The following is a 27919-nucleotide window of genomic DNA, read 5'->3' as shown; positions in this document are numbered from 1 at the left end:
TTGTTAGGAGTGCGTTGATCATTTGGAAATTGAGTGTAAAGCAGTAAGTTGTGTTTACAGTTCTGCAAAAAGAGTGCTGTGCAGTGGATTGTAGCTACAGGTTTGCAAAGTGTGTGTTAAAAAATGGCAAACTGAGTGCAAAGCAGTGTTTGTGCTTTTAGTTTTGCAAACTCAGTGAGTGGTTTTGCTATAAGTATTAATCGTTTTAGAAATTGTGCTATAAGAATCACAGTTAGGGTTTAAGCATTCAGAAAAAACTGTAATCACATCAATTAAAGCTTTGTGGCTAAACTCTGTTAATGTCATTAGTAACACCTGTGTTTATAACTACTCTTTTGCTGTATGTTTTTACTCTTTGGACATACTCATAGTTTATGATTGTAATGTCTTGTCTTGCTCTAGGTATATGCTACAACTTGTTCATTCAGAGAATGCTACACACAGTTTAAACTGCACTCTAAGCCTCTGCAGCTAATTATTGTTTACAATGGTGTCATTCCAGTTATACCTCTGAAGTGTGCGTTTCCACTAACATAGCTAACTTGGAATGTAACACAAACTAACAGCCATCATCAATTTTATTTGTTCAACTGTGATAGTCTTGGTATGACAAATAAAAATGGCTGCCATGGAAAGGACAGGCTGCTAATACATGAAATGCCTTCAGGTTACAACAGTTCCTGTTTCTGAAAATGTGTTAAAGGTAAGTGTGTTATCATTTTGGCAAGGATTTGTTTTTGTAAGAATATTGGATTTTTATCTCTTCCTTGGCTCATGCTTGACGCAGTGACTCGGGTTTTCTTGGCCTGTGTTAACCACGTTAGCAATACTGTTCATAAAATAAAAGTGTAACTGGAAAGCATTAGCATGTGTTTTCATTAAATTAAGTGTTATCTTGGTCAGATATTTGTTAGATAAGAACGTAATAGGAAAGCTTAAAAAGGCATATTACAAATGTTGAGACTGCCTGTTCAATAATAATAATAATAATAATGATAATAATAATAATAATAATAAGAAGAAGAAGAAGAAGAAGAATGATAAAAAATAATAATTTTGATTTTTGTGGCAGTCAAATTGAAACAGCAGAACATTTACTTTAAGTGTAGTTTTGCAAAATGGTCACTAGAGAGCAGCAAAATATCACTGAATCCTAGTTAGAAAATAGCTGAAACTGTATGTTTCTGTTTTTAGGCTCCGTACCTGTATCACTTGTATTTTAAAAGAAAAACAAATATCCTCAGAACAGCAGCATATTTACCTGAACACAAATAAACAGCTCTAAATAACTCCCAGACTGGTTTTCATGTGTGTTTCCTTTTGGTAGGACACAAATAAGAAAGTTTTATTTATTTGATATCTATCCTGAGGCATTTGATCCTCAATAATCTAAAGTTCAAAATAAAAGACCTGCACACACAACTGGAGGCACTGTAATGATAGTCTTGTCATGTCGGCACAGTGCAGTATTGTAGATGCTAGTACTGTGCAAAAATATTATTGATAGAAATTCAGAAATAGGTACAGAGGGTGTAATAAAACAGGCAAACATAAATTAAAATAAACCATATATATTTAATTCTAAAGAGATTAAAAGGTGAAATTTGGTAGTACCACCTTTGTTTTTAAACACAGCCTGAACTCTCTCAGGCAGCTTTCTTGTAATTTGTTAAAGTAGTCTTCAGGAATAGTCCTCCAGGCTTCCTGAAGGACGCACAAAGCTCTTCTTTGGATGTTGGCTGCCTTTTGTTCTGTTCTTTGTCCAGATGATCCCACACTGCTTCAGTAATGTTGATGTCCCGGCACTGAGGAGGCCAATTCATGACTGATGGAGTTCCATTGTTTGTTTACTGTCCAGGCAGGCTTTCACTGCACTGGCCGTGTGTCTCTCCTGACTTCTCCAGTCCACTCCAATCCAGAGTGATGCCACTGATTTTCAGTCCAGTTTTTGTGTATTTTTGGCATACCTGAGCCTTTTGTCTCTGTTTCCATTTGTTAGGAATGGCTATGACAGTCACTCTTCCACTGAGAGTGGAATCAACATTTCATTTGATCTGAGGTCACATTACAAGTCTTTGATGTAGACAGTTTCTTTCACCTGCCACTTCTTATTTTGTCTTCCACCCATCAAGTTTCCTCAGATTTTTTTTTAAATATACACTGCAATCCATGTCATAATATGCCAAGTTTTCTGGCTAATAGTTCTCTGGGAATCTGGGAATTTTATGGCTGTCGAATTTTCTATTCAGCTAAAGAAATGGGAAAAAAATAAATAAAAACAGAAATTCCAGAGAGGCCGATAGTAACAAAGTGCCTAAAGATACAATTTAAAATTGGTTCTTTGCTGTGTTCATCCATTGCATTAGGTACCCTTTATGTGCTTGAATGATTCAGTCAGTGTTAAGTGTCTTAATAAATACACTTGACCTGAAAATGGTGAGGTAAAAAGAACTTCACAAAGCCTGGAGAACTATAGCTGAAGACCACTTTAAAAATGTATTAGAAAATCTGGCTCCTTGGAAGCAAAATATTTAAAAAATGAGGGGTAGTTCAAAAGTTTAATTCAGTACTATATTTGCACAGGTACAGTGTGATCTATAGCCCGTGTGCAGTCACACGTTGCAGTGAATTTTGCAGTCTCTTGATGGAGTCAAGTGTTCTTTATATCACCGGCCTGGTAATAAAGGGGTTATTCTTGCCCTTGGCTAATATATGCTAATATATGCCATATTCATATATGGCATATATTAGCAGAACCAAGTTTCAGCTTCTTTTTGGCAGGCACCTGCTAGTGTTAAAAGCTGAAACACATCACATATTTCTCACAGTTTCAGTTGCAGATCTTCCAAGAAAGTTAAAGAAAATGATCAAAGACATCTATTTACGTTACATAGCAAAATCCATTCAAAGTGTTGTACAGACAAACTAATAAAAACGTGAGAGTACGTTAGTATAACGTAATAAAACTGTGAGAGAAGGAGATTGCATTAAAATTTTCATTTAAAAAACAAATCTTTGATATTACAGTTTGAAGTTGTAACGTATTCGTGGAATTATAATTTTAGGGTAAAAAAAACAAAAACCTCTATAATACTAAAGAGAGAAACCCAATAATTTTCTCATGTAGGTGTCACAGGTTGCCTTATTTCGACAATTCTTATAATATGTAATACGTGTAATTCCTATAATGTACACTAGGTGGTGGTATCGCACTGACTATTCGCCTCTTATCAATGAGCTCTGTGATTAACTGATATCAAATTTAATCTGTGCGATATATCAGCTCATGAGCTTATGTAGAAGCTCATAAACTGATCTGTGTAATCGCACCAAATTCATTCTGCTTTGGTGAAGCGCGCAGATGATTTTCAAAATATCTGTTTTACATTTTTCCATTGACCTAAACGCAGCAGCCGGGCCATTCCTGTATGCTTGCTTTTGCAAAAGAAGCTGCAGTCAGTTAATGCCCCAATAAAAGCATAATATGCAAATCATGTGGTGACAAATGGGAAAGGATTTGTGCTCGAGGGCTTATGCGAAAAACAGGTGAAAAAAATGTGAAAGAAAAAAATATTTAAAAGTTATGGTGCCTGTTGGAGTGCTACCCTGGCTATGGAGCAGTGGGTATAACGCTGGACATTATGGGAGCTTCGGAGAAGAGATGATTTATGCTGCGCTTGGTGGGTTTGCAGTGGCAATTTTGAACACTGAGATTTGAAATTTGCAATCACCGGGGCGTTGGTGGTGATAGAGTAAAGCTAACGGGAGAGACACGGAGAGAGAGAGAGGGAGAGGGGAGAAAGGAGAGAGGGAGAGGGGAGCAGATACTTGGTAACGCATCACAGCAGGACAGGCAATCGAGTCTAAAGGCGCCCAGCCAGCGACGGACACGGACGAGGAAGGTAGGACAATATGATAATGACATGATCACACAGTTATGAGTTTGTGGACACAAAGCAGAAATGGAGTGATGACTGCAACAGGAGAGAGGTTTCCACATTATTAATAATGTTTTGCGTGATCTGCTCTAGCACTTAAATCACCATGTGCCGCAATTTGCGACTTTTTTATGCTCACATATAGGTCTCTGACTTCGGCATTTGGTGAGGCAGTGCGTTTTCAATTTCCGCACAAAGAAGAGTTTTGGAACTAGTTGCCTGGTGATGCAATTAATATTTTAATGTGGTCGAATTTTACAGAAATTTTGGACATTAAACAGCAACTGCACTTCATTCAAGTTGGGTCGTTTTCTGTAATGCCTCCGTCCAACTGTTGCTGCTGCATCTTCTTGTTACGTTATTTTGTCAGAGTAACTAAAGAGTCCGTACATGTGAGGTAGGGTGCATTCTTGCGCAGAGGTGTCAGGTGTACGGCGTTATCTCAGGTAGCCCTGGCGACTCTAGAGGTGCCTGCTGGGAAGCGCCCCGGTGCCCACTTACTTATTCATGTGTCACCTGAACACCGCTGCGACGCAACGCTTACTTAGAACTTTTATATTTATATATAAATGCGTGTGTGTGGATTTGCTTCATAAATAGGTGATGCTGCAGCTTTGCATAGTAGCGCCTGTGTACTTGTGGTTGTTATGAAGCTGAATGACATCTTTATATGCTTGCCTCTAGCAAAGTGAAATATGTGACTATGAGGAAAGAGTAGCTCAATCAAGTTCTTTTCAAACTGTAAACCTGATAAAGTGGACAGAAATCCACTTTATATGTGTTTTCATGTATTTATTTATGTGAGCAAGCTTAGCAGTAATGATGAATCACTTGCGATCAAGGCTAATATAGTAATATCTTTTTGCCTTAAACAGTATAATTCAGATTAAACTTTGTAATCAGCAGCTGCAGTTTTAATCGGGATTATTTAATTAAACAGTCACCAAGATTTTTGTGCCTCTGAGAACTGAAAGAGTGTCACTACTTTTATTGTAATCCACTGCAAGATCATTTTGGCCTTGGTAATCCCATATTCTGTCTTAATAATGTAAGTGCAAATATAATTGTTTTGCTATTGTGACTTTGGTTATAATGTTAAAATATACCATAAAAACTATATTTGCTTGTTTCATAAGCCTTTAAATCAATCATTAGAATGTGACCTTCTGTTCAAAGAATCTCATGTTTTATATTCTGCGCGTGATAAACTGAAGAGAAACTATTTCAGTGTTTCATGCATTATGTGGGGAAAGCACGCCTTTGACAGTTGCCCTTTCCGAGTCACTGTCATTCTTTAAGTTCAAAAATAGGAGAGAAAAATAGTGAAACGGAGAGTCCATATCTGACAGACGCCTTGACTGACAGCCTCAAATGAAACCCAATATGAGGGATAGAGGAATGAATTGCAGATATGGTGACTGTACTGGGCTGTTGTATGAGGTCTCAGGCAGGAAGCAGAGCAGAGGATAAAGACAAGGAAAAAGCTGTAGTACTGTAAAGTTTAAGAAAGGTAAACTTGCGTAAGAGGAAAAGGTGGGAAGATAATGAAGTGTGGAAAAGTGATAGATATTAAAATGAGGCAAGTCATTTTGTTCTGTGGTGTTGGCATAATTGCTGCAGCTCAGCTAATCTGTGGAAATTGTGAGTGGAACCACTGGGAAAGGGCTGCTGTTAATTATCAGGTGTAAAAGCATCTGAACAGGCTGTGTACCTGCTCTTGAGTGACAAAGAAGTGATGGCTGAAATGTTGGTACTAGTTATTGGTATGTTTGTTTATTTTGAATTAATAGATTTCTAGAAGTCAGAATTGAGTTTAACAGATTTTTTAAATTATCATCTTTGTACAGTGCACATGTATATAAACTCTCCATATGACAGCTTTCAGCACAAAGCTCACAGATGAAAGGTTTCCGGCCTTTTGACTTTCAGTTTTAATAACTACACCACATTCCCTGTGATTATAGCCATTGCATGTTTCCCACTTTTCCAATTTCTGCACCAGCCTCTCTCCTGGTCCAACTACGTGTGGTCATTAAATCAGTTAAGGCAGTCAGGCAGAACTGAAGAAAACAGGCTAGAGAAGAGGAGAGGGAAGAGGAGACGATTTTGCTCAGCCAGTTGTTTTACAGGTGCTGCCATCCTTACGGATGTGAACACAGGCTTTTCTTTGTAATGGTGTACAAAAGGCACATATTTGATCAGATCAGTGACATTGTCCTCTTAGTGAAGGAGATGGCTAAAAGAGTTGGTTGTAAACCCAACAATCCACAATAATCCTGTTCTGGTCTATTGCTACTAATCCCTGTATTGATTCTTTATTGTGTAAGTGTGAAAACATTATGAAGGAATTTAGAAATTGAAATTTCCCTACGGAGAAGACTGAAGCTTTTTATTCATTGTAGTGAAAACACTGGGGATTCATATCTAAGCCAGTAGCATTTACCATGTTGAAATGCGTTCTCCCCTGGAAATAAACCATGCCATGTAAAACAAACAAAACAGCAATTTAATGGCAGCTCTGTGACAAATCCTTGTTGTTGGTATTTATGCCTGGAATACTGCCCTGAAGTCGGAGTGGAACAGAATGGAAGATGATGGAGGGGGAGGAGAGACAGGGAGGGCGAGGAAAGATGGGAGGCAGGACTGGTTGAGGTGAATGGTTGGGATGCAAAGGTCATCTGTGTCGGAGAAGAGCTGCTAAATGTTGTGTTTTAATCTTTCAAACAGAATAGACAGTCAAGTGCAGGCAGAGTAGCATGACTGTATCCTAACAGAGACAGAGACAACTGGAGATGAATGAGTCTCTACAGGCTATCGGCTGCCCTGTGACACAGCTGTCTGTGTTTATGTTGTCTGATATACTCTCGGGCCTCTGCTGGGACAGCGTTACCAAGCTCATCGCGGCGCATGAAGGCCAAGTGGAGAATGAGCCTGGTGACGATACAGGCGTTTTATGACTGACATGAAAATTTGGGAAGGAAGCAATCAGTTCAGATTATGGGGGAGTTCAATTTGTTTAGCGTCACAGAATCAGAAATGTGTGCCCTGAAATCAGAGGTTAGCCCTGAATTGAGGGAAATATAATGTATATTGAAATAGATGGTGCGTTATTTCTCTGATTATGGTATAAAAAGAAGGGAAAGAATTTAAAAGAGCTGTTTTAGGGTATCTACTGTATGGCTGACAGGAGTGGAGATAAAAAACATTGTGATCGAGTAAAATGAAAGTGGAATTGAGAACAACAAGGACGTGACAGTATATGGATCTTGGCTTTTTAGCAGTAGATGGATGAGAGAAAAAAGTCACCTAGTATATCATTATGTTCACACCACATACTTATGCCACATAAAAGCCTAAAATAAGAGCATTAAGATTGTGTTGTCACTGTGCACTTAGGAAAAAGGAGATGACAGGAGGAGATACAGCTGTCTGATTCTGCCGTGGTGTTTTAAATGAAAATCTTATGAGACAACGAGCTGTAATGTTTATCTTTTTCCCCCACACAAAAGCCCATTACGATACTTTTTTTTTGTGCATCATTTTGTGTTTGTTTTTCATTGCGTCGAATATGGATCTAGTCAACTGTTCTCACTTTTTCTGGGAAATTAATATTAAAGACATTCCTTCAGAACCGTTCTTGGCTTTCATAGCGTACATATGTCATCATCATTTATCATCCACGCTTAAGCATTTAATCACCTAAACATTTAAAAGACTTGTATATCCACAAATGTGCTCCTTTACCATACTGTAATAACACATGCCTACTCTGTCACAGGTGTTGATTTTTGTCCCTGTGCTCTTTAGCCCACAGCCTCCGTGATTTCCCCAAAGTATTCGAATTTTGATTGGTTAGCGCACTGGATTTTCCAGAGCTTCATCCCAGTCCATCTTAGATGAGCTCAGAAGGCAGCAGCTTTTGTGGATCTATGTTATATGTTTTTCTCTTCTTTGCATATTAGAATTTTAAGTGTGTGTGTGAATGTGTGTGTGAATGGGTGGATGACTGAACGTGTAAAGCGCTTTGGGGTCCTTAGGGACTAGTAAAAGCGCTATACAAATACAGGCCATTTACCATTTACCATTTTTAACTCTCAGTGCATTTGTAGTCGGAGTGATACACTGTCTTTGCTAACAGTTCACTAGACTTTTAAAAATGATCCCTGAGCCCAGGTAGTGATTTTCACTGCAGAACTTTGCCTCTGAGGGGCTTTTATTGGTTTTTGGCTGTAATGCTGTTATTTCATATTTGTTAACCCCTTAATTCTTTGAGTATCATATTTGATGCAGGCAGTTTTTGCGAGTTTTGGAGACTTCTGCATCATCAGTGTGATCCCCCCCCCCTCCCCCAAAACAATACATTTTTGAACAATAAAAAAATGCCAGCAAATAAGATGCAAATTAATCGTTAAATATGGAAATTAACATTTTATTTATTTACAGATTTGTGAGATAGTTCAATGAACTCTCAATTTTGTAAGAAACTTGGATTTCTGGCAATCATTTCATGGTTAGGCATTTCATTTTTTAGATTTTTCCATGTAAAATGCCTCTGGGATGGTAATTTTTTCTTATATTGAATCATCTTGTTAATTAACTGAGTTGTGAAATGTTTCACCAGATGTCTCTTTTAAGCACTACACTATTTTTGCACTCTTTCCTTGCCCCTGCTCAAACATCCTTGAAACCCTGTAGTTACTGTTATTATCCCATGTAACACTGAACATGCTGAGGACAGACTCTTGGGTCACGCCAGCAAGACCATAATTGTTTTATTAGTAACTGTAATGTGATCACTGAATTTAGGAACAGAAAAACCTTATTATACATTTGAATGTTGTTGCACCCAGTGTTGATGGTAATTTGCTTTTCACACGTTGTGGTGTTGGTCAACACGGGACAGGGTGTATCAATTGCACCTTTTCAAGCGTTTTGTTACAGGCTGGTGTAATGCTGCGCCATTCAGTGCTCCCGTGCTGTTCTGGATAATTACCATCTCCTCAGGTTCTGTGTAAGCTGCTCCCTCTCCCCTACCGTGTTTTGCAAGGCACTACTGTCAGCCCATACAGGATCAAAGCCGATGCAGGCATCTCCATTGGAAGAACAGTGTTGTCTTGGCATGTGATCTACAGTCCCCCATATCTTCTAGTGGGGAGTTAGTGATCTTTTATTGAAGGGAGGTTTCACTCCAGCTGCTTTCTGAACAAGCCAATCAGCAGGGACCATCTGAGAACTGGAAGCTGCTTATGTTATGTTTTCTCCAGTTCCTTAAGGTTTGTGGTTATTTGGAGTTTGGTGTGCATATGAATGACAACTCACATGGTTATTAGAAGACTGGGCTTAGGTCACTGTCATAAAAACAATAAAACAGAAATATTTAAAAAAAATCAGTCAAAAAACTGATTAAAAGTAAAAAAAAAAAATAATACATTTTTATTCAGTAGGCAAATAATAAACAGAATTCACATTTTTATTCTCAAATTCGAGCCGGCACACCCGGACTTCTCTGAGAACTCTGCAATTAATCAAGCGTAACATTTAACCACTAAAGCTAGTTTGTTCTGTTCTGGACTGAAAGTACACAACTGTAATTTAGCATCTTAATCAAAAAATAACACCCTTTAATTTTTAAAATGTTATTTTGTAAAACAGTAAATTTGAAAATTCTGAGCATTAAAAATATAATTTTAATTTAAATGCTTGCTCACACTGGTGGATTTAACCATTACAGAAGCATAAAAAGTGATTTTGATAATTACCAATGCTGTTAGGTACTTTGCTGGACATGTGTTGTTTTCCAGGATATAGTATCTCAGTGGCTATTGGCTTGATTTTCTCCAAACTTTGATGAAATCAGTTCACTCATAATCAGGGATCTGTGCCAGTTTGATTACAATTTCTACTCAGAAAGCACTGCATGCCCTGCAATCCAAATGGCATCCTGTTTACACTGCACTCTTGTCATGTAAGTGAGGTTTGCTGACTAAGGGTTTCAGAAAGTCATGTCATATTGGAGATGAAGAGATCAGGAGGGCGGGAAGGAAGACATTACTCAGCTCATCAGAGCGGTGCTGCCCCTCCCTCCTCCCTGACAAAGCCAAATGTCTGCTAATCTGTCTGTGATCACTGTGCTAATGAGTGATGGCTTTTTTATGAGCACCAAGGGCAAGCCGAAATCACTCATTGATTTGCTGTAATAACCCAGATTTTGCTGCCTGCTGAGGTCCAACACTCTCCCCTGAAAACGGTGCCTTTGAGATTAAAGCAAGTCAGACACAATTGCCATGTAATCAATAATATCGAGTGGTGTAAGCCAGGAGATACCATGTGGGAAGGCAAGCCTCTTTGGACAGAACACACTGGGTTCAGATATTACTCTTAACTTTATGGTGCCTTAAAAGGTATATCACTGTCAGATAAACTGTGGGGTTGTAAATCATTACACAGACATAGATCACCGCTATCCTAAACTTTACCACCACGACATGTATAAAAATGTTTCCCTAAATATTAAACAGTGGACTATTGGACTTAAATTGTGGTGTGCGTAAGTGTGAGAAACTTGTGATCCAACATTAACAGGTAAAGATAAGCTCCTCTAACCACGACAAGCAAGTCTCAAGAACAGCCCAAGGTTCCTTTTGAAGTGTAGTTTCAATGAGATGTACTTACCCACAAATAAAAAGAGCTCGACCCTTAAAAATATGTATTTTTTGTGTTGCCGATCTATATTTTAGTAGATATGATTTCTTCCAAAGCTTACCACAGCGGCCCTCAAACATTTTCTGGACTACCCCACTTCAGAATCGAGTTGTGTGGTAAATCGGAAAAATCGAAAAACACTAATAGCAGAAAAGTGTGATGACTAAAAAGTTAAAAACATGGAAAAGACAGGTAGAAAAAACAGAAATGGGAGAAAGAAGAAGATGAACAGTAGCTCTGACAGAAACTGGGCAGCTGGTGGTGAAGGATTGATAGATGGTGACAGTATTAGCAGTGGAGTGGGACGGTGCTGGAGAAGGACCCAGGTTGGTTTGAGGACCACCTCCTGCTGAGTCATGTCCTCTGCAGTTTAATTGGCACATTTTGAGTTCAGTTTTTCCAGTTTTTAAAAACTTGGTTAATATTAAAAACTATAACAAATATATTCTTTAAATCTGTGTCTTTGATTATACAAAGATTTTTTTTGTTTGTGGACACATATTACTTAAACATGCTTAGAAATATTCTCCAGTTTCGCTTTCGTACATCGTTTATACAAAGTCTGCTATCAAACAATTGGTTTTAAGTTTGGAGTGTGTAAGACACGTGGCCATGGTTAGCGTTCCCGTGGAGCTATGCAGAGTTTGATTGCAACCCTTCACCTTCCCACACTCCCCTACTGTGAAGTGATTGCAGTGATACATACTGTATGCATGTTGAACTGCACATGTTCACACAATAGGCTGAGTTAAATACTTAACGAATCTAATTACCATTTCATTTTCATTAATGTTTCAAGCTGCACTACAACATAACAAGAGGGGTAGGGAATATGTTGTATTTCAGACAAACTGGCTTGTGTGATAAGATCACATTATGTGATTAGATCTTCGAAAAACTGATACGTTCTCAGAAACTTAAAATTAATCCATTTTAAAAAAAACACAGTTGATTTGTGGAAGCGGCCATGTTGCCCTGCCATCTTGAATACAGTATACATTTATTTATGCTTCTTTTTGCTAAATTTATAATATAATGTGTTTCAAAAGCCATGAAACAAGCATTAAACCTGTTAATCAAACTACAAACCTACACAAGCATTGTTGAAATGATTTTTTACTGAGTTTTGAGTTGAGCTTTCCTTCTTTTTGTTACGTGTCCAAAGCTTGGATGCAGCATTTTTTGTTGGAACACAATGCTTCAGTTGTGCAGTCGGCTAGTGTTTGACTTTTCCTTCATGATGTTTCCATGTTACAGACTGGACAGGTTAGACTCAACACACATGGTATTACAACAACATACATAATACACATAGTGTGACTACACACAGTAATATGTTTTAAAGGGAAAAAAAATCACAGAATTAACAAACATGGGGCTGAACTTCTAAACGCTGGTTTTGGATTATTTTTGATTCATTTCTCATCCCTGTGTTGTCAGATAAAAACAAAACATGTAAAATCATCCTATTTCTGATGTCTATAGTTTAATTAGGGAGATTGTCCATGTATATTCGAAAGTAACTTTATTGCTTTGACCACAGACATGTTGTCCATCATATGTAAACATGTGTAATATGTCTGTAATAATCTATAAAATTTTCAAGGTTTGGAAGCTAAAAGGCAAAATGTATCAAAACCACATTAATCTAAAAGAATCACACCGCAGATACTGTAGACGCTGAGGGGCAGGCAGAGGCGTGAACATCAGACAGAGAGTCAAATCTTCTTCTAACAATGAGGCCAATACTGTCATAACTATGTGAGATCATAAATGGTCATAATTCACGATGGAAAGAGAAAGTGAAAACGGATCTGGCTTCTGGCATCTGCTGCTGCATAAATTCTCTCACAGCTGGATGAATGACGAGAGCCCCGCAAAGTGCAGGAGCAGCTGAGTGTACCTCAGCACATGCTGACAGCAGTATGTCAGTTACAGTGTATTCGTTTGTAGGTTCACTAACTGTCTTGTGGCTCATATGTTGGTATAAAAATAGGAGTAATCAGTGGCTGATGCAGACCGACATCTTAATTTCTGGACAGGAATTTTGAAAAATAGATAAAAGTTTTGAAATACTGCATTATTACAAATGTTGTTATTGTTGTGAGTGCAGCTAATCATTAAAACTTTATCACGCTTCCTAAACCAAAACCAGTGTGTGGAACAGGAACTCTGGGGCCCCGTAGCTGTTATCTGCTCTCCCTGGGGAGCACACTACCCAAAAGGTTCTAATAATTAGTTCCAACTTGCATATCAAGGCTCATCATTGGCATTACGTGCTATGACATGGGGACTCAACAACAGTCTTTACAGTGCAAAAAGCATGCAGGCTCCAGGAACAGGAACATAACCAAGAGTATGCTTGTTGTTTTTGAGGATTATGCTCCACGAGTTTGTCCCTCGGGGTCAGACTGTTATCATAGAGTCATAGCATGTCCTGAAGGGTCTGAGGTAAAACATTTTTTTCTGGAACCAACCTGAGCTGTGGTGCATCACACTGTTCCAGTGTGTTTATGTGTAAATTTCTTTGGCTGGACCAACGCAGTCGTTGCTCATTACCAAGCCTACTCATCGAATTTAGCTCGCGGCAACTTTTGTCTCTTCACAGAAATGAAAATTAAGTAAAAGGGCCACAGCTTTGACAGGAAGCATTCTTAGCATAGACTGGAAAACTAGAAACAGTGTGCTCCTGCAGAAGATCACTGCATAAAAGTTGCCAAATTTAAATAATGCAGTTTTTCACTTTTTACTGATTTTTTAGAGTTATTATGAATAACTTTCAAGTTTGTCATTTGCTCAAAGCAGTACTTAGCAGCTGGTTACTTTGCTTATGCCTCGGGCAGGCTGTGATAGGAGCCTGGAGTGATAGGCACAATCCAGGTTACACACATAGATAAACAGGAGGCAGGTCGATGTGTGAGATTCCCTCGTTCTCCAGCTACAGTATTGTCCATCTGCAACTTTTGGGGGAATGCATGTTTGTGAGAATGTTTAATAATGAATCCATCCAGGTCACAGCAGCGATGCTGATGCAGTAAGACTTTTTTAAATTTTCCATGGCTGCTCCCGACGCTTTCAGATCTAATGTGTCAGTCTCGACCAGTATCCGTCAGTCATATTCACCCATTTGTCATCTCAGAAATGTCCGTTAGCATTTGGAGGAAGGCTGAGGAAGGGTCTGGATTATATGTGTGTATGTGTGTGTGTGTTTGTGTGTGTGCAGGTAATGGACTGAGGGATCTGTTTCAGTTTCAGTAAATATCCACCATTAATATGTAGGACAGGGTGAATAAAAATGATTTATATTGCACAACAGATATGCACAAATTCATCTTTCACAACAACATTTCCCTCGTTATTTTTATTTTAATTAATTTTATTTTGTAATTATTTACAAAGATCTCTTTTTTTGTTTTCAGGCATTCGCCTTTCCTCAAAGAGAATCGATAGAATATGACTTGATCCTATATAGAACTGCAGACATATAGAAAATGCTTTAATGGGATTACAAAAAAAGAATTAAAATACACAGAATGTCTTTGCTCACTTCTCTTTGTACAATTTCTTAAGATCTTTTTGGAGTAACAACTGGGAAATGGCTTTATTGATCAGCCCCAAGCGTCAATAAGAAACATTTCACCATTAGGTTCAGCTGTATTGTATTTAACAAGTTTGACACATTGTGTCAAATACCAATTAAGACCAATAACAATATGTGATGATTTAAATATGTGATATTCTGATGCACTATTAACCGCCATTTTTTCTATCAGACACATGAAACATAAACGGATTTCCCGATAATTTTTATGTGTAGTTATTTACTTGACTGTAGAGTTTATAAATACTTTTGTGAGAGGTCATGAGTTTCTTGTTCACACTCTCTGCTTGGATCAGTTAGTTGTTGTGTTCCTGCTATTCTACACCTGTGTTACCGACAGGGAAGTTGCAGAGTGCCCTCTAGTGGACGATTATCCCACATTAAGATGGTTGAAGGGTGTTTCTTCCATCTCAATCAAATTTTAATTTATCAGCCTTTATAAATAATGACACTGATGTGTTTTGTATTCAGTTACTGTTTGGTTACATTTATCTAGTTCGGTTGTCATAGGAAACCTCCTTTCACAGCATTAAAGGACTTCTGTCCTACATGGGGAAATTTGTTGCAGTGAAGGATTGCTCAGTGTGTTCAGATGTGGCAGTAAGGGTCTTGTCTAAATGTCAGTATTTGGCAGATTCAAAACAAAACTCCCCTGAAAGCCAGGTGTTCAGGGTTCCAGAGAGATAAATTCATGTGAATAAAAGAGGGGGGGAAGGAAAGGATGAAGGGATGAGGTAAAACAAATAATAGTGACAGCCATACAGACTGCATTGTTACAGGAATTGAAATAAAATAATGCCGAGGAAACTAGAATCCAAATGAAAACAAATGTGCCTATTGAAAGTGACACACATGCATAGCTAAAATAAAGACATATACACATACAAATACACTCACACACATATTTATACAATAAGCAATGACAGCCTATTCTTTACTTGAAATTTCTTTCTCACTCACCTGTAAATTTTAGCTGCCTCACTGGAATTGAATCCACTGCATACAGAACACCTTTAATGGCGCCACAGCAGTATTTGAATTGTATATCCATGCTTCTTACGCTGGTGTCTCTTTAGTCATTTGCCATTCTTTGCTATTAGATACGTGAAGGAAAAGCAGCCCTATATTTGCACCATTTTTACCAATGCCACAGTGGGCTTCAGGGAGAAGGAGGATTTGGAAAAGATAACACTCAAAAATTAAGTTGTCACCAAATGAGTTTACCTACCTGTGAGGCCCTGCTGAAACAAGGCACGGCAGTAGAAAGAATTATGGAGATATGGACATAGTACATTTCAAAATACATGGCTTAACATAAAGTTTAACATACAAAACTAATGTTCAGAAGTGCTCAGTGTGTCCCCTGCACTGCATATGTCCATACGATAGTCAAAGTCGCCCCATTGTTTTGCGAGCATCTCTGGAGACACTGCAGCCGCTGCTGTTGTTATGCTACCTACTGTACCAGCAACCACATGAAACTCACAAAAACTGTCTTTCTAACAGTACATGTGGTGATCGTTACTGGTGAATTAAAGCACTTTGAAATGAGTTGATTGTTTGTGATATACCCTGTGCTTGTGTTGGGGTATTATATGGCTAGAGAGCTCCAGCAATACTTGTAGTGTACAGGACAGCTGTATTATTTGACACACACATTTCAGCTTGTGAGCTTCACCAGGTTCACCATAAAACATACTGCAGACACCTTTTGAAATAGGACAAGTATTATGAAAAAAAATGCTAAAGCACCAGTCATATAATTCAAATACGTTACACCCACATTCCATTTACATACAGCCATATGGGTTCAAGCTATTCATTGTCCTGAAGCAGTCCAATAGTAATATTATAAACATGTAAGTGGTAACTTAAATTGGAGCAATATATATATATATATATATATATATATATATATATATATATATATATATATATATATATAGATACATATATATACATATATATATATATATATATAGATATATATATAGATATATATAGATATATATATAGATATATATATATATCTATATATATATTCCAATTCCAATCCCATTCCATTCCATTGGAATGTCGTTCGGGCTGGAGAAGTGTAGTCGGATGGTAACAAAAAGAGGGAAGGTAGTCAGAACTGAGGGGATTGAACTACCAGAAGGCAACATTGCAGACATAGAGGACAGTTACAAGTACCTGGGGATCCCGCAGGCGAATGGGAACCATGAAGAGGCCGCTAGGAAAGCTGCAACCACCAAGTACCTGCAGAGGGTCAGGCAAGTCCTGAGGAGTCAGTTGAACGGTAAGAACAAGATCCGGGCCATCAACACGTACGCCCTGCCCGTGATCAGGTACCCTGCTGGGGTAATAGGCTGGCCAAAGGAGGAGATAGAAGCCACTGACATAAAGACAAGAAAGCTCCTTACCATGCATGGAGGGTTTCACCCCAAGTCCAGCACCCTGAGGCTGTACGCTAAGCGGAAGGAAGGGGGTCGGGGACTGGTGAGTGTCAGCACCACAGTCCAGGATGAGACAACGAACATCCAAGAATACATCACGAAGATGGCCCCAACTGACAGCGTGCTCAGTGAATACCTCAGGCAGCAGAAACCCAAGAAAGAGGAGGGAGACGAGGAACCATCTTGGAAGGACAGGCCCCTGCACGGTATGTACCACCGGCAGGTAGAGGAGGTGGCTGATATCCAGAAATCCTACCAGTGGCTGGACAAAGCTGGACTGAAAGATACCACAGAGGCACTAATCATGGCAACACAAGAACAAGCTCTGAGTACAAGATCCATAGAGGCTGGGGTCTATCACACCAGGCAAGACCCCAGGTGCAGGCTGTGTAAAGATGCCCCAGAGACAATCCAGCACATAACAGCAGGGTGCAAGATGCTAGCAGGCAAGGCATACATGGAACGCCATAACCAAGTGGCCGGCATAGTGTACAGGAACATCTGTGCCGAGTATAACCTGGAAGTCCCGAGGTCAAAATGGGAAATGCCCCCAAGGGTGGTGGAGAATGACCGAGCTAAGATCCTGTGGGACTTCCAGATACAGACGGACAAAATGGTGGTGGCTAACCAACCGGACATAGTGGTGGTAGACAAACAGAAGAAGACGGCCGTAGTGATCGATGTAGCGGTTCCGAATGACAGCAATATCAGGAAGAAGGAACACGAGAAGCTGGAGAAATACCAAGGGCTCAGAGAAGAGCTCGAGAGGATGTGGAGGGTGAAGGTATCGGTGGTCCCCGTGGTAATCGGAGCACTAGGTGCGGTGACTCCCAAGCTAGGCGAGTGGCTCCAGCAGATCCCGGGAATAACATCGGAGATCTCTGTCCAGAAGAGCGCAGTCCTGGGAACAGCTAAGATACTGCGCAGGACCCTCAAGCTCCCAGGCCTCTGGTAGAGGACCCGAGCTTGAAGGATAAACCGCCCGCAGGTTTTGCTGGGTGTTATATATATATATATATATATATATATATATATATATATATATATATATATATATATATATATATATATATATATATAAATTTAAAAGCCATTAAGAACTTCTGGCTCAATTCATCTGGAAATAAACACTGAAAATAAGAACAATATCACAGTAGAAAATTCTCTTCTTCTTTTTTTTTTTTTTAGAGAACTGACATTACATTTTTTTTGTTGGGCTTAACCCAAGAAAATGCTTGTAAAATTGAGGATGAAATGTTGTCTTTCATTGATATATTGAGGATCACGCCTAGTTTTGGTAAACAAAATGATCTGTCTGTATTCTGTGTTTGTCTTTTATCAGGTGCAGGTGATGTCGAGGAGTGTGGGTTTAGGTGGCAGGATGGCAGTCGCCAAGCTCCTCCTTGCCTTCCTCTTTCTCCACTCTTTCTGTGAAGGTAAGTCCTGGCTGTGAAGAATAAGGATCTGTAAATCCACAGACTAGACTTTCATTTTGTCGAGTGTTGGTTATTAGGGAAAGGTCTTTATGCTGCATATTTTATACAGTTACCATAAATCCCTGCAGTAGTGGATGCATTTCAGTTTGATTTATGACCGTGGATAAAAAGTAGCAAATTGTGGCTTTAGTTGGCAGCTATTTTTGTGAATATGTAGAACAGTGTGAATTTGAAACTGAATAACTGAAAAGGTGTTAAATCAGTCAAACCTCCCAGAATAAAAGGCTTTAAAAAATTTATGTGGTGTCAACATTTAACTTCAGATCTACCTTTGTTAGTCAAATAAGGCATCACAAATAACTATGGGTTTTCTAGTATCTTTATCAGTTACTAGACAAAACATGAAGATGCTAGTTTATCCTCCTAGGACCTGGCGTCCACATATGTGGACATCACATTTTGGGTTATTTAGACCAAAATACTCCATTTTGCTCTACAGGGGCCTGATATCCACTTACGAGGACATTATACTGCTACTGTTCTGTCGAAATTTTAAACGAATATCCTCATATGTGGCTCTCATTTATCTTAAAAACAAAAATCAGGTAAAAAAAAAATCTGGTTATTCTTTGTTTTTACATTCATCAGGTCCCAATCAGCCCAAATATCAAAGAGAAATTAAAAGCGCATGCCGTGGAAGAGTTCGGGTCTTAGGAGGCTAAGTTAATTAGGTTGATAGCAGGAGTAGTTGTCTTGCTTCCTTCTCTGTTTCCTGCGCTAAATGCTTTCCCACACTTTTTTTCCGGCCTGTGCACCTTTCAATCCTATTTCCCATTTTTTTCTCATTATCATTCCTTCGCTCACGCTTTCCTGCTCTACTCTCCCCCACTGTCTCTTGCATAATGTCTCACATTATTAGTGTTAAGCCATAAGCACCACCGAGAAAAAAATGTCTGGTTTGCTTCCTTGCTGAGTATGAAGGCTTTTTGGGTGGGGGGGGGGGGGGGGCGCGAGGGAGAGCTCAGCTGTTGTGGGACGTCATGGTAACTGTCTCTCAGTGACAGGCAGGAGACACCTCCAATCACACGCAGCGCTGAAGCAGCATGGAAAGTTATTAAGCGATTGTCACAACCTCTTTCCATCAAGCGCAATGAGTTTATCAAGACCTTCTTTCTCTGGAGCCCTCCAGTCTCTCACCTCTCACTATCACCTCGCACCTTTTCTTTCCGTGTTGCTCCCTCTTTCTTCTCCTCACCTTTTAAATCCCTCTCTTTCTCTTGCCTCCTCTAACTACCCCATTAGCACACTGACCTTGTGCTCCTCTTGAGCATTACCTCCCTGATCCAACAAATTGGATTTATGATCATCATTGTGATTATTTTGTAGCTGTAATCAATCCGCATTACTTTAACCAAGCCTGGTGTAAACTACAGGTACGGACAGGAGCTTATTAACCCTCACCCTAACTATCTTCAAACCCTGTCAAGCACGCTCCATGTTCTTGGCACTTGAGAGCTAGAGGCAAGCCAGAGATGAGCATCTTCTTCTGCACAGACGGGCACACGACTGAACAAAAAGCTCGTACTTTCAAAGCACCTATTCACTCTATCAAGAACTCTCACTTCAAACGAGTTGGCCTCCTCTTTCTTTTGCTTCACTGTCTCTGTGGTCTGCCGGCTTGTTCAGCTGATCAAAGACCATCAGCTTTGTTCGCTGATCTTTCCCCCTAAAAAACAGCTTGTATTGCTCTGCCTTTTGACATTACAGAACACTCGCCAAACACGGGACGCTATTAACCCTTTAACAGGCCCTTTTAACCTGTTGTGTTGTAATGGACAATCCCTCCCATACGTAGATCTTCCTACTTTTGTCTTTGCAGATGGTTTTTCTGTTTGTTAAATTTAAGTAGTTGTCATTAAAAATTAATACAAAGAGAAGACATCAAAGATAAAGCTGCAGTGGAGGTTTTTTAAAGGAATTAAAAGGTAACTCATTTTTAAAAAGTCCAGCTATTGATGCATTTTATACCACAGTACCTACACGTTGCACTAGATGTGCACCATTAAAATTAAAAAATTATTCATGTAAAGTTTTTATAATATTAAAATAATAATAAAAAATTGTTATTTTGGCATTTAGGATAGGACACCAGGAGTCTAGACTCTGGTTGCGATTGCGGGACAGGTGGTAGACATGTGAGACACAATATGAATGATTCACCATCAAAGACCAGGGAAGAGAAGCTGATTGGATCATAAAAGGCAGGCGAGAAGATAATTGGATGAGTGACGAAAACAAAATCAAGGATGAGGAAAGACTAGCCCTGTGATAGACTGGAGATCTCTCCAGGATGTATCCCGGCCCACATCCATTACCAGCTAGGATAGGCTCCAGGTACCCGGTGGCACTGATAGGATAAGCAGTTGAGAAAATTGAGGGAGAGATTTGGGAAGCGAACACGGACAGAACAGCAGGAAAAACCCAAACACCCAACTTGCACAAAAGCTTCCTTGAGGTTATTAAAGAAAGCTTTGATTATGAAATCCAAGATAAATGGTGGGAAAATAGAAAATGTCCAAAGTTTGATTTTGCAGTAAAATCAATCCTTAATGCTGCCTGCAAGACTAACATCATGAACTGAACACACAGCTGTAGTGCAGTTTGATTTATAGACATTCATATTATGATGTTTGCTGTATAAATATTTGAGAGGGAGAGAAATCGAAACATGCTGTTGCCTCTTTTTTTATTTTTTGGTTTAACAAAAGACCAACCAGAGACCATGAGCAACACTTGCTATTCATGAATTCTCAAATTCATCAAAGCACATTATTATTTTTTGATAAAAATGCCAAATTACAGTTATTACTTAAATTCGTGAACATTAAAAATGCTTTTAGTGGTAAACTTCTGACTTCTGAGAGAAGAAGTTAACCTGGGATTAAAAGTTCAAGTTTTTAATAGATTTTTAAAAATATTCTTTTTGTTGTTTAAGTTTTCTAAAAAAAAAAAAGTGAAATGTATCTTGAATTGTTCCGTTCTCCCCAAAGGCTCCAACCAGCCACCACGTTTCCTGAACTACTTCTTCTCGACCTACCTTCTCATCTATGAAGACACACCTATTGGTGAGTAGATTCAGCACACATCAGTACATTTTACACTTCGTATTTTGAATATATACTTTTTGTGACATTTTTGTTTGGCAGTGTGATTTTTCTAATGTAAAATATGTGCTGTGGCTCCAAAAGGCTGGGATACACTGTTATGTGTGATGCGTCTACAAGGTCTAAAGTAAGTTAGTCCTTGTTTTGGCTTCGTCGCTGTACTCGCTGCACAGATATGTTCCGTCCTCTCTTCCTTGAATACAAATTGCAGAAGAAAAAGCAAGTCAAGAGGAATGTCATAAAAAACGCTGACAGTGATGGAAATGGATGTCCGTTATCATGATGCGTGTATATGCATGAGTCTGGTTGTCTGATTCTTTATGCTATATAATATTTCGCTTGCACAACAGCTCCTCCTGATGTTGATGTCTGAAAGAACTTGTCCACATTGGGTACCTTTGTGTGATTATAAGCTTGTTCATTACATGTCCCACTAGTTTTGGCTCTATTATACCCTGTATTTATTTTCTCTTTTTTTTTCCATGTCATTTCTGTTGGTTGTGGTGATTGACAGGGCAATTTGAAGATGTCAGGCTTTTCATCATCTCTGAGGGTGTCAGTGGCTTGGAATTAAAATCCTTTATAGTGGATTGATTTTCTAGGAGTTTGTTTTTTATCACATGACCTTTACACTCTACCAGTCTGTCAACACTCCTAGTCTGAGTCTTAAATTGTTCACTTATGTCTACACCCTGAGAGCTGTTTTCTGCGAGTGGTTGCATGTCACGGGCATTGTCTTGCGTTTTTAAAATGCACCATCAAGCTGTCAATGTCATCTCCAGTGTCATCATCTCAGTTAAATGTTTTGTACCATAGCCAGGACAGACTACTGTATCCCACAATAGGACCTACTGTAAATCTGCATCATCATGACCTCAAACACCGTTGCCCTCAATAGTTGCCTGGTTTGCCGTATTTATCCAAAAGGACAAAGTCAGTTCTGGCGGAAGGCCATCTCTTCATAAACTCAGCTGCTGTTCTAACCAGTGAAGGGCATGGATATAGTAGTGGGTGGCATTACTAATTTCCCTAACTACTCCATTCCACATTCCAATTGCTCTTAGGCCATGAATTATTGTCCTCCTCTCAAGCAGCTGGACGTTGGTACAGCAACGCCCTCCATTGGTTTAGAGAGCTGTCAGTCATGTCCTTGGCCCGGTCTGTAATGGCTTACTCAGTAATGTGATTGTGAGGCCGGCTTGAATGATCAGACAGTGACAATTTGTCAAGATTATCGTTTATTAGCTCAGCAGATGTCCTCCTCTAGGAGGCCTTCCAATTCATAAACACGTAAACACACAAATGTGCTCACACAACCACACGAGCCTATGAGTCAAATGTTGGTGTGCTATGTGAGGAAAGGATGTGACCTAGTGAATAATAGCTTAAGATTCTTTTTCAACCTAAACACCTACAGGTGTAGGTGTACAGCAGCAATTACAGCTGCACTGGATTGACGTTACGCTTGCTTTTCATTTGAATAAAAGGCCATAATGAAAAAGAACCCGCATATTTTCTCATCTCAAGGTTCGGTGCAAAGATTGTGCAAAGAATAAAGAAGTGTTAAATTGGCCTTTCAGGGCACAGTGGAGGCGATTTAATCATATTCAAAGCTTAATATGTTCCTCTGTACTTCATTAGACCATTATTTTCACACAAATTTGATGAACGTAAATGAGCACCTGTCTGGCTGACTGGAAGCCAAACTGCTCAACTTGAGCGCAATGATCAGGTTTCCACAGCCACAGTGATTGGTTACATTCGGTTACCATGGAGGTTGCTGGATTAAGTCATTGTGGTGGTGTAACAGTGGTTCGTGTGAGCGGGCTGTCTGAGATGACAACAAGAATTAGTATAACAGGTACAAGAAAAACAGCCTGGGAAAATTGCTGTACATGGATGCCCGTGGAGACACTTAAAACACCTTTTATTTGGCCTTGTCTTTTCAGCAGATCGGTAACTTCAGCACATGGCCTCTAAGTCGGTATCCTCATGCCTTCGTACAGCATGCAAAAACACATTCAATACAATATTTATCAGGCAGATGAGGGAACACATCCAAACATGGATATTTCACTCACTTCTCTCCTCCCCTCAGCAGCAAGGGATTTGATTTGGGAACTGGCACAAGTTGTTTGAAGGATGCTGCGCAAATGTGTGCTGAAGATGCATATGTAACACAGTGGGATTAGGCTGTGACTTGGTGTGAACTCACACAAGTGACATATACTGTATACTGTCAACATACTGGCTGGTCAAATGACTCTGGGGACAACGGCTAACTTGTGGGCGCTTCCAATATAGTCGGTGAGCCAAATCTTCCTGCTACGTGCTCTGACCATTTTGAATAAATAAAAATTTGCTTTTAGGAAGCAAAATTGTGGTCAGATGATAGACAGTAGTTTTGAGATTATATTATTTCAGCAACTACAGTTCTTTTTGCACCAAACACAAAAGCATGACTGGTCAGCAGAAATCAGTCTGCAAGCAAACAGAAACCAGAAAGCTTGTTTCTTTCCTATGCTTTCTTCTTCAGATTTCTCCTTATACTGATTACTTTCAGTCCAACAGAGGTTCCATTGTTTTTCATGCCCAAAATAAGAACAATTTCAGTTTAAAACACAAGTGAGGAGGACCCAGGAGAAATCTTTTGCCCACCCTGGCATGAACGATGCTTGTGATTATGTTGCATTAGTGGTCTGCTGTACACTGCAGTTATACAGTGATACATGTTATACATATATTTTAATGTTTTGTTTGGAACCAAATCCTCACCGCATTTATGTTCAGTCTCTGCATGTCCGTGTGTTTGTGCGCGCATCTCTGTTTAGTTCGAGTCTAGATGTGTTCACATTCAGTGACTTTTATTCATTTATTTATTTTGTCACATCCAGGCAGTGCGATCATTCAGTCTTGGAGGGGAGGGCAGCTAAACAGAAGAGCTGATGTTTAAATGCAGTGGCAGATAACAGTGTGTGTTGTGTCAGGAAATGGGATGTGTAATTAGACAGAGAGAACACTTTGATTAAATGCTCTCATCTCCTAATCCACTTTGCCCTGATTCGGCAGATTAAGCTCTCTACTAAGTAATTAACTTGTGGAAACACAACATTTGTCGAAAAAACTTCCACACTCTGCTGGGAAGGTTGGTGCATGTCTTGTAGTTTATGCCAATTAAGCAAAAGGCTTTGCTGCCTCGTTCTGTTCAACAATTTGGCTCGTGCTTTAACCTCATGCCAACCCATGATCATTTATGTGGGATAAGGTTTTTTTTTTATATTCATTCAAAATCATTTCTTTTCTTTTTCTTTTTTTTTTTTTTACCAAGGAAGTGAGAAACTTCAGAGGTCCAAGAAAACAACAGGAGATAAGCTTCTGCGTGTGCTGTTTGCATGAATGTAGGAGATGTGTTTCTGAAGCAACCCTTTGAGTTATTGTAAGTTAATCATATTAATCATTGACCTGAACAGAGAAAAAAGTCTTTATTTCCTATAGATCACATAATGGACATACATGACTGGCATATATGATATACAGTGGGGCAAAAAAGTATTTAGTCAGCCACCGATTGTGCAAGTTCCCCCACTTAAAATGATGACAGAGGTCAGTAATTTGCACCAGAGGTACACTTCAACTGTGAGAGACAGAATGTGAAAAAAAAATCCATGAATTCACATGGTAGGATTTGTAAAGAATTTATTCGTAAATCAGGGTGGAAAATAAGTATTTGGTCAATAACAAAAATACAACTCAATACTTTGTAACATAACCTTTGTTGGCAATAACAGAGGTCAAACGTTTACTATAGGTCTTTACCAGGTTTGCACACACAGTAGCTGGTATTTTGGCCCATTCCTCCATGCAGATCTTCTCAAGAGCAGTGATGTTTTGGGGCTGTCGCCGAGCAACACGGACTTTCAACTCCCGCCACAGATTTTCTATGGGGTTGAGGTCTGGAGACTGGCTAGGCCACTCCAGGACTTTCAAATGCTTCTTACGGAGCCACTTCTTTGTTGCCCGGGCGGTGTGTTTTGGATCATTGTCATGTTGGAAGACCCAGCCTCGTTTCATCTTCAAAGTTCTCACTGATGGAAGGAGGTTTTGGCTCAAAATCTCACGATACTTGGCCCCATTCATTCTGTCCTTAACACGGATCAGTCGTCCTGTCCCCTTGGCAGAAAAACAGCCCCATAGCATGATGTTTCCACCCCCATGCTTCACAGTAGGTATGGTGTTCTTGGGATGCAACTCAGTATTCTTCTTCCTCCAAACACGACGAGTTGAGTTTATACCAAAAAGTTCTACTTTGGTTTCATCTGACCACATGACATTCTCCCAATCCTCTGCTGTATCATCCATGTGCTCTCTGGCAAACTTCAGACGGGCCTGGACATGCACTGGCTTCAGCAGCGGAACACGTCTGGCACTGCGGGATTTGATTCCCTGCCGTTGTAGTGTGTTACTGATGGTGACCTTTGTTACTTTGGTCCCAGCTCTCTGCAGGTCATTCACCAGGTCCCCCCGTGTGGTTCTGGGATCTTTGCTCACCGTTCTCATGATCATTTTGACCCCACGGGATGAGATCTTGCGTGGAGCCCCAGATCGAGGGAGATTATCAGTGGTCTTGTATGTCTTCCATTTTCTGATGATTGCTCCCACAGTTGATTTTTTCACACCAAGCTGCTTGCCTATTGTAGATTCACTCTTCCCAGTCTGGTGCAGGTCTACAATTCTTTTCCTGGTGTCCTTCGAAAGCTCTTTGGTCTTGGCCATGGCGGAGTTTGGAGTCTGACTGGTTGAGGCTGTGGACAGGTGTCTTTTATACAGATGATGAGGTCAAACAGGTGCCATTCATACAGGTAACGAGTGGGGGACAGAAAAGCTTCTTACAGAAGACGTTACAGGTCTGTGAGAGCCAGGGATTTTCCTTGTTTGAGGTGACCAAATACTTATTTTCCACCCTGATTTACGAATAAATTCTTTACAAATCCTACCATGTGAATTCATGGATTTTTTTTTCACATTCTGTCTCTCACAGTTGAAGTGTACCTCTGGTGCAAATTACTGACCTCTGTCATCATTTTAAGTGGGGGAACTTGCACAATCGGTGGCTGACTAAATACTTTTTTGCCCCACTGTATATGCCAGGTTTTTTATTAGCCAAACTAGATCTTCCTATCTTACAGTGTATTTTCTTCTCTCACATGTTTTCTGTCTGATTTTAGAAGAAGCTAAACGAGACCTGAAGCATGGCTCTTCGAGTCACTCTTCCCCCCCTCCCTCTCTCCTTTTGTCTGCATGAAGGATGTAGAGCCATAGCTGCATCTCCCATTACCAGGACACTATTAAAACAATTAAAATAACAACCTTCTGTCAGAACGTCTTCCCTCTCCCGTTTCTCTCTCGCTCTCCTCTGCACCCTCACATTCTTCGACTGCCACAGTAAATACCTTGCACTTTTAATTAGCTCTGTGGCGTACCCAATTCAATAATAATTAAAGAGCAAGAGGTAGCCCCAAGGAAGAACTTATTAAAGTGTTCCCCTAAATGTGTTGATAACGTCTGTGTACTCTCCCCAGCCAATTCCCCACTGTCAAGCATGCTCTGCATTAACTGTGGCTTGTCAACTCTCTGTTTTCTGGACACCGTCTCTTTCTCAGCCTTCTAATTCGGTCGATCGGCTCTGTCAGCTTGCCCGCATGCATTGAAAAAGCGGTATTTATAATTTTCGTGGGTTGTTGTGGGTTGATGGTGTCCTAATGTGAATGGTTTTTATTTTTATCAAATAAATCAATGCTTTTTGATAGAGTTGTCTTCTGACATCTAAAAGCAAGTGTTTGAACCGGCATTGAGAAATTTTGTATTAAACAGGTCATGGCAGGGGCGATTGTGGAATCGAGCATTTAGGGGAGCTCGGCCCCCAATCATAGTGTGCTTGAAGTTAATATAAAGGGTTAAAGGGAATATGCTGTTTGCACATGTTGTCAACTTTCTCCAACCTAAATAGTTGTATTACCTATCGTAGTGTCTCTGAATCATTCAGAAAAATAATCCCAGATTTCAATAACACACCCGTTTTAGGGTGCAGCCTTATTGTCAAACCTAAGACAAATATCATGTTGACAAGAATTTTCTACAGCCAATTAACTATTTGTATAGAGGAGATGCAATATCAAAGGAGAAACATGCACAACATTATACCAGTTTCTTAACCACATACAGGCACTCCACCAAGTCATCAACCTGGACTTGTTCAATTTTGCAAATCATTATTGTCAGGTTGTCCTAAAAAGTCCCAGTGTAATGATATAAATATGGTGAATGTGGTCAAAACAGAAGATACTTTGGATTTATAACTATGGGGTTGACTCTTACTTCTTTCTTTTTGCTCTCTCTCTCTTTTGCTGTCACCATCCTGCTCTCGTTCTCTTCCTCTGTGCCCTTGTGCTGTCAATAAAAAGATAAATGTAACACTGAAAAAAATTCCAACTCAGTAAAGGCATAATTTGATTCAAATCATCATATTATAATATTCTAATTGAATTTGCTGTTGGCCATTAACATATGAGGTAGCCTTGTGACTTGGTCTCACCTGGATTTAGCTTCAATTTTCCTTTTCTTT

At 39.5% G+C, this 27919-nt stretch overlaps 1 protein-coding gene across 1 annotated transcript in view; it reads left to right on the top strand.

The window, feature by feature from the left end:
• The first annotated feature begins 3436 nt into the window (after positions 1-3436).
• Positions 3437-27919, top strand: part of cdh23 (cadherin-related 23) — a 182808-nt gene continuing 158325 nt past the window's right edge. The window contains exons 1-3 of the mRNA XM_085182044.1: positions 3437-3902; positions 18040-18133; positions 21184-21258. Coding sequence (XP_085038170.1) covers positions 18049-18133; positions 21184-21258 — 160 coding nt within the window. The 5' untranslated portion in view covers positions 3437-3902; positions 18040-18048. The remainder of the gene's footprint in view (positions 3903-18039; positions 18134-21183; positions 21259-27919) is intronic.

The sequence above is a fragment of the Neolamprologus multifasciatus genome, chromosome 13 (assembly GCF_963576455.1).
Source record: "Neolamprologus multifasciatus chromosome 13, fNeoMul1.2, whole genome shotgun sequence".
Classification (NCBI taxonomy): domain Eukaryota; kingdom Metazoa; phylum Chordata; class Actinopteri; order Cichliformes; family Cichlidae; genus Neolamprologus; species Neolamprologus multifasciatus.
Note: the sequence above shows the minus strand (reverse complement) of the source record. Positions and strands in the feature narration are given on the sequence as shown.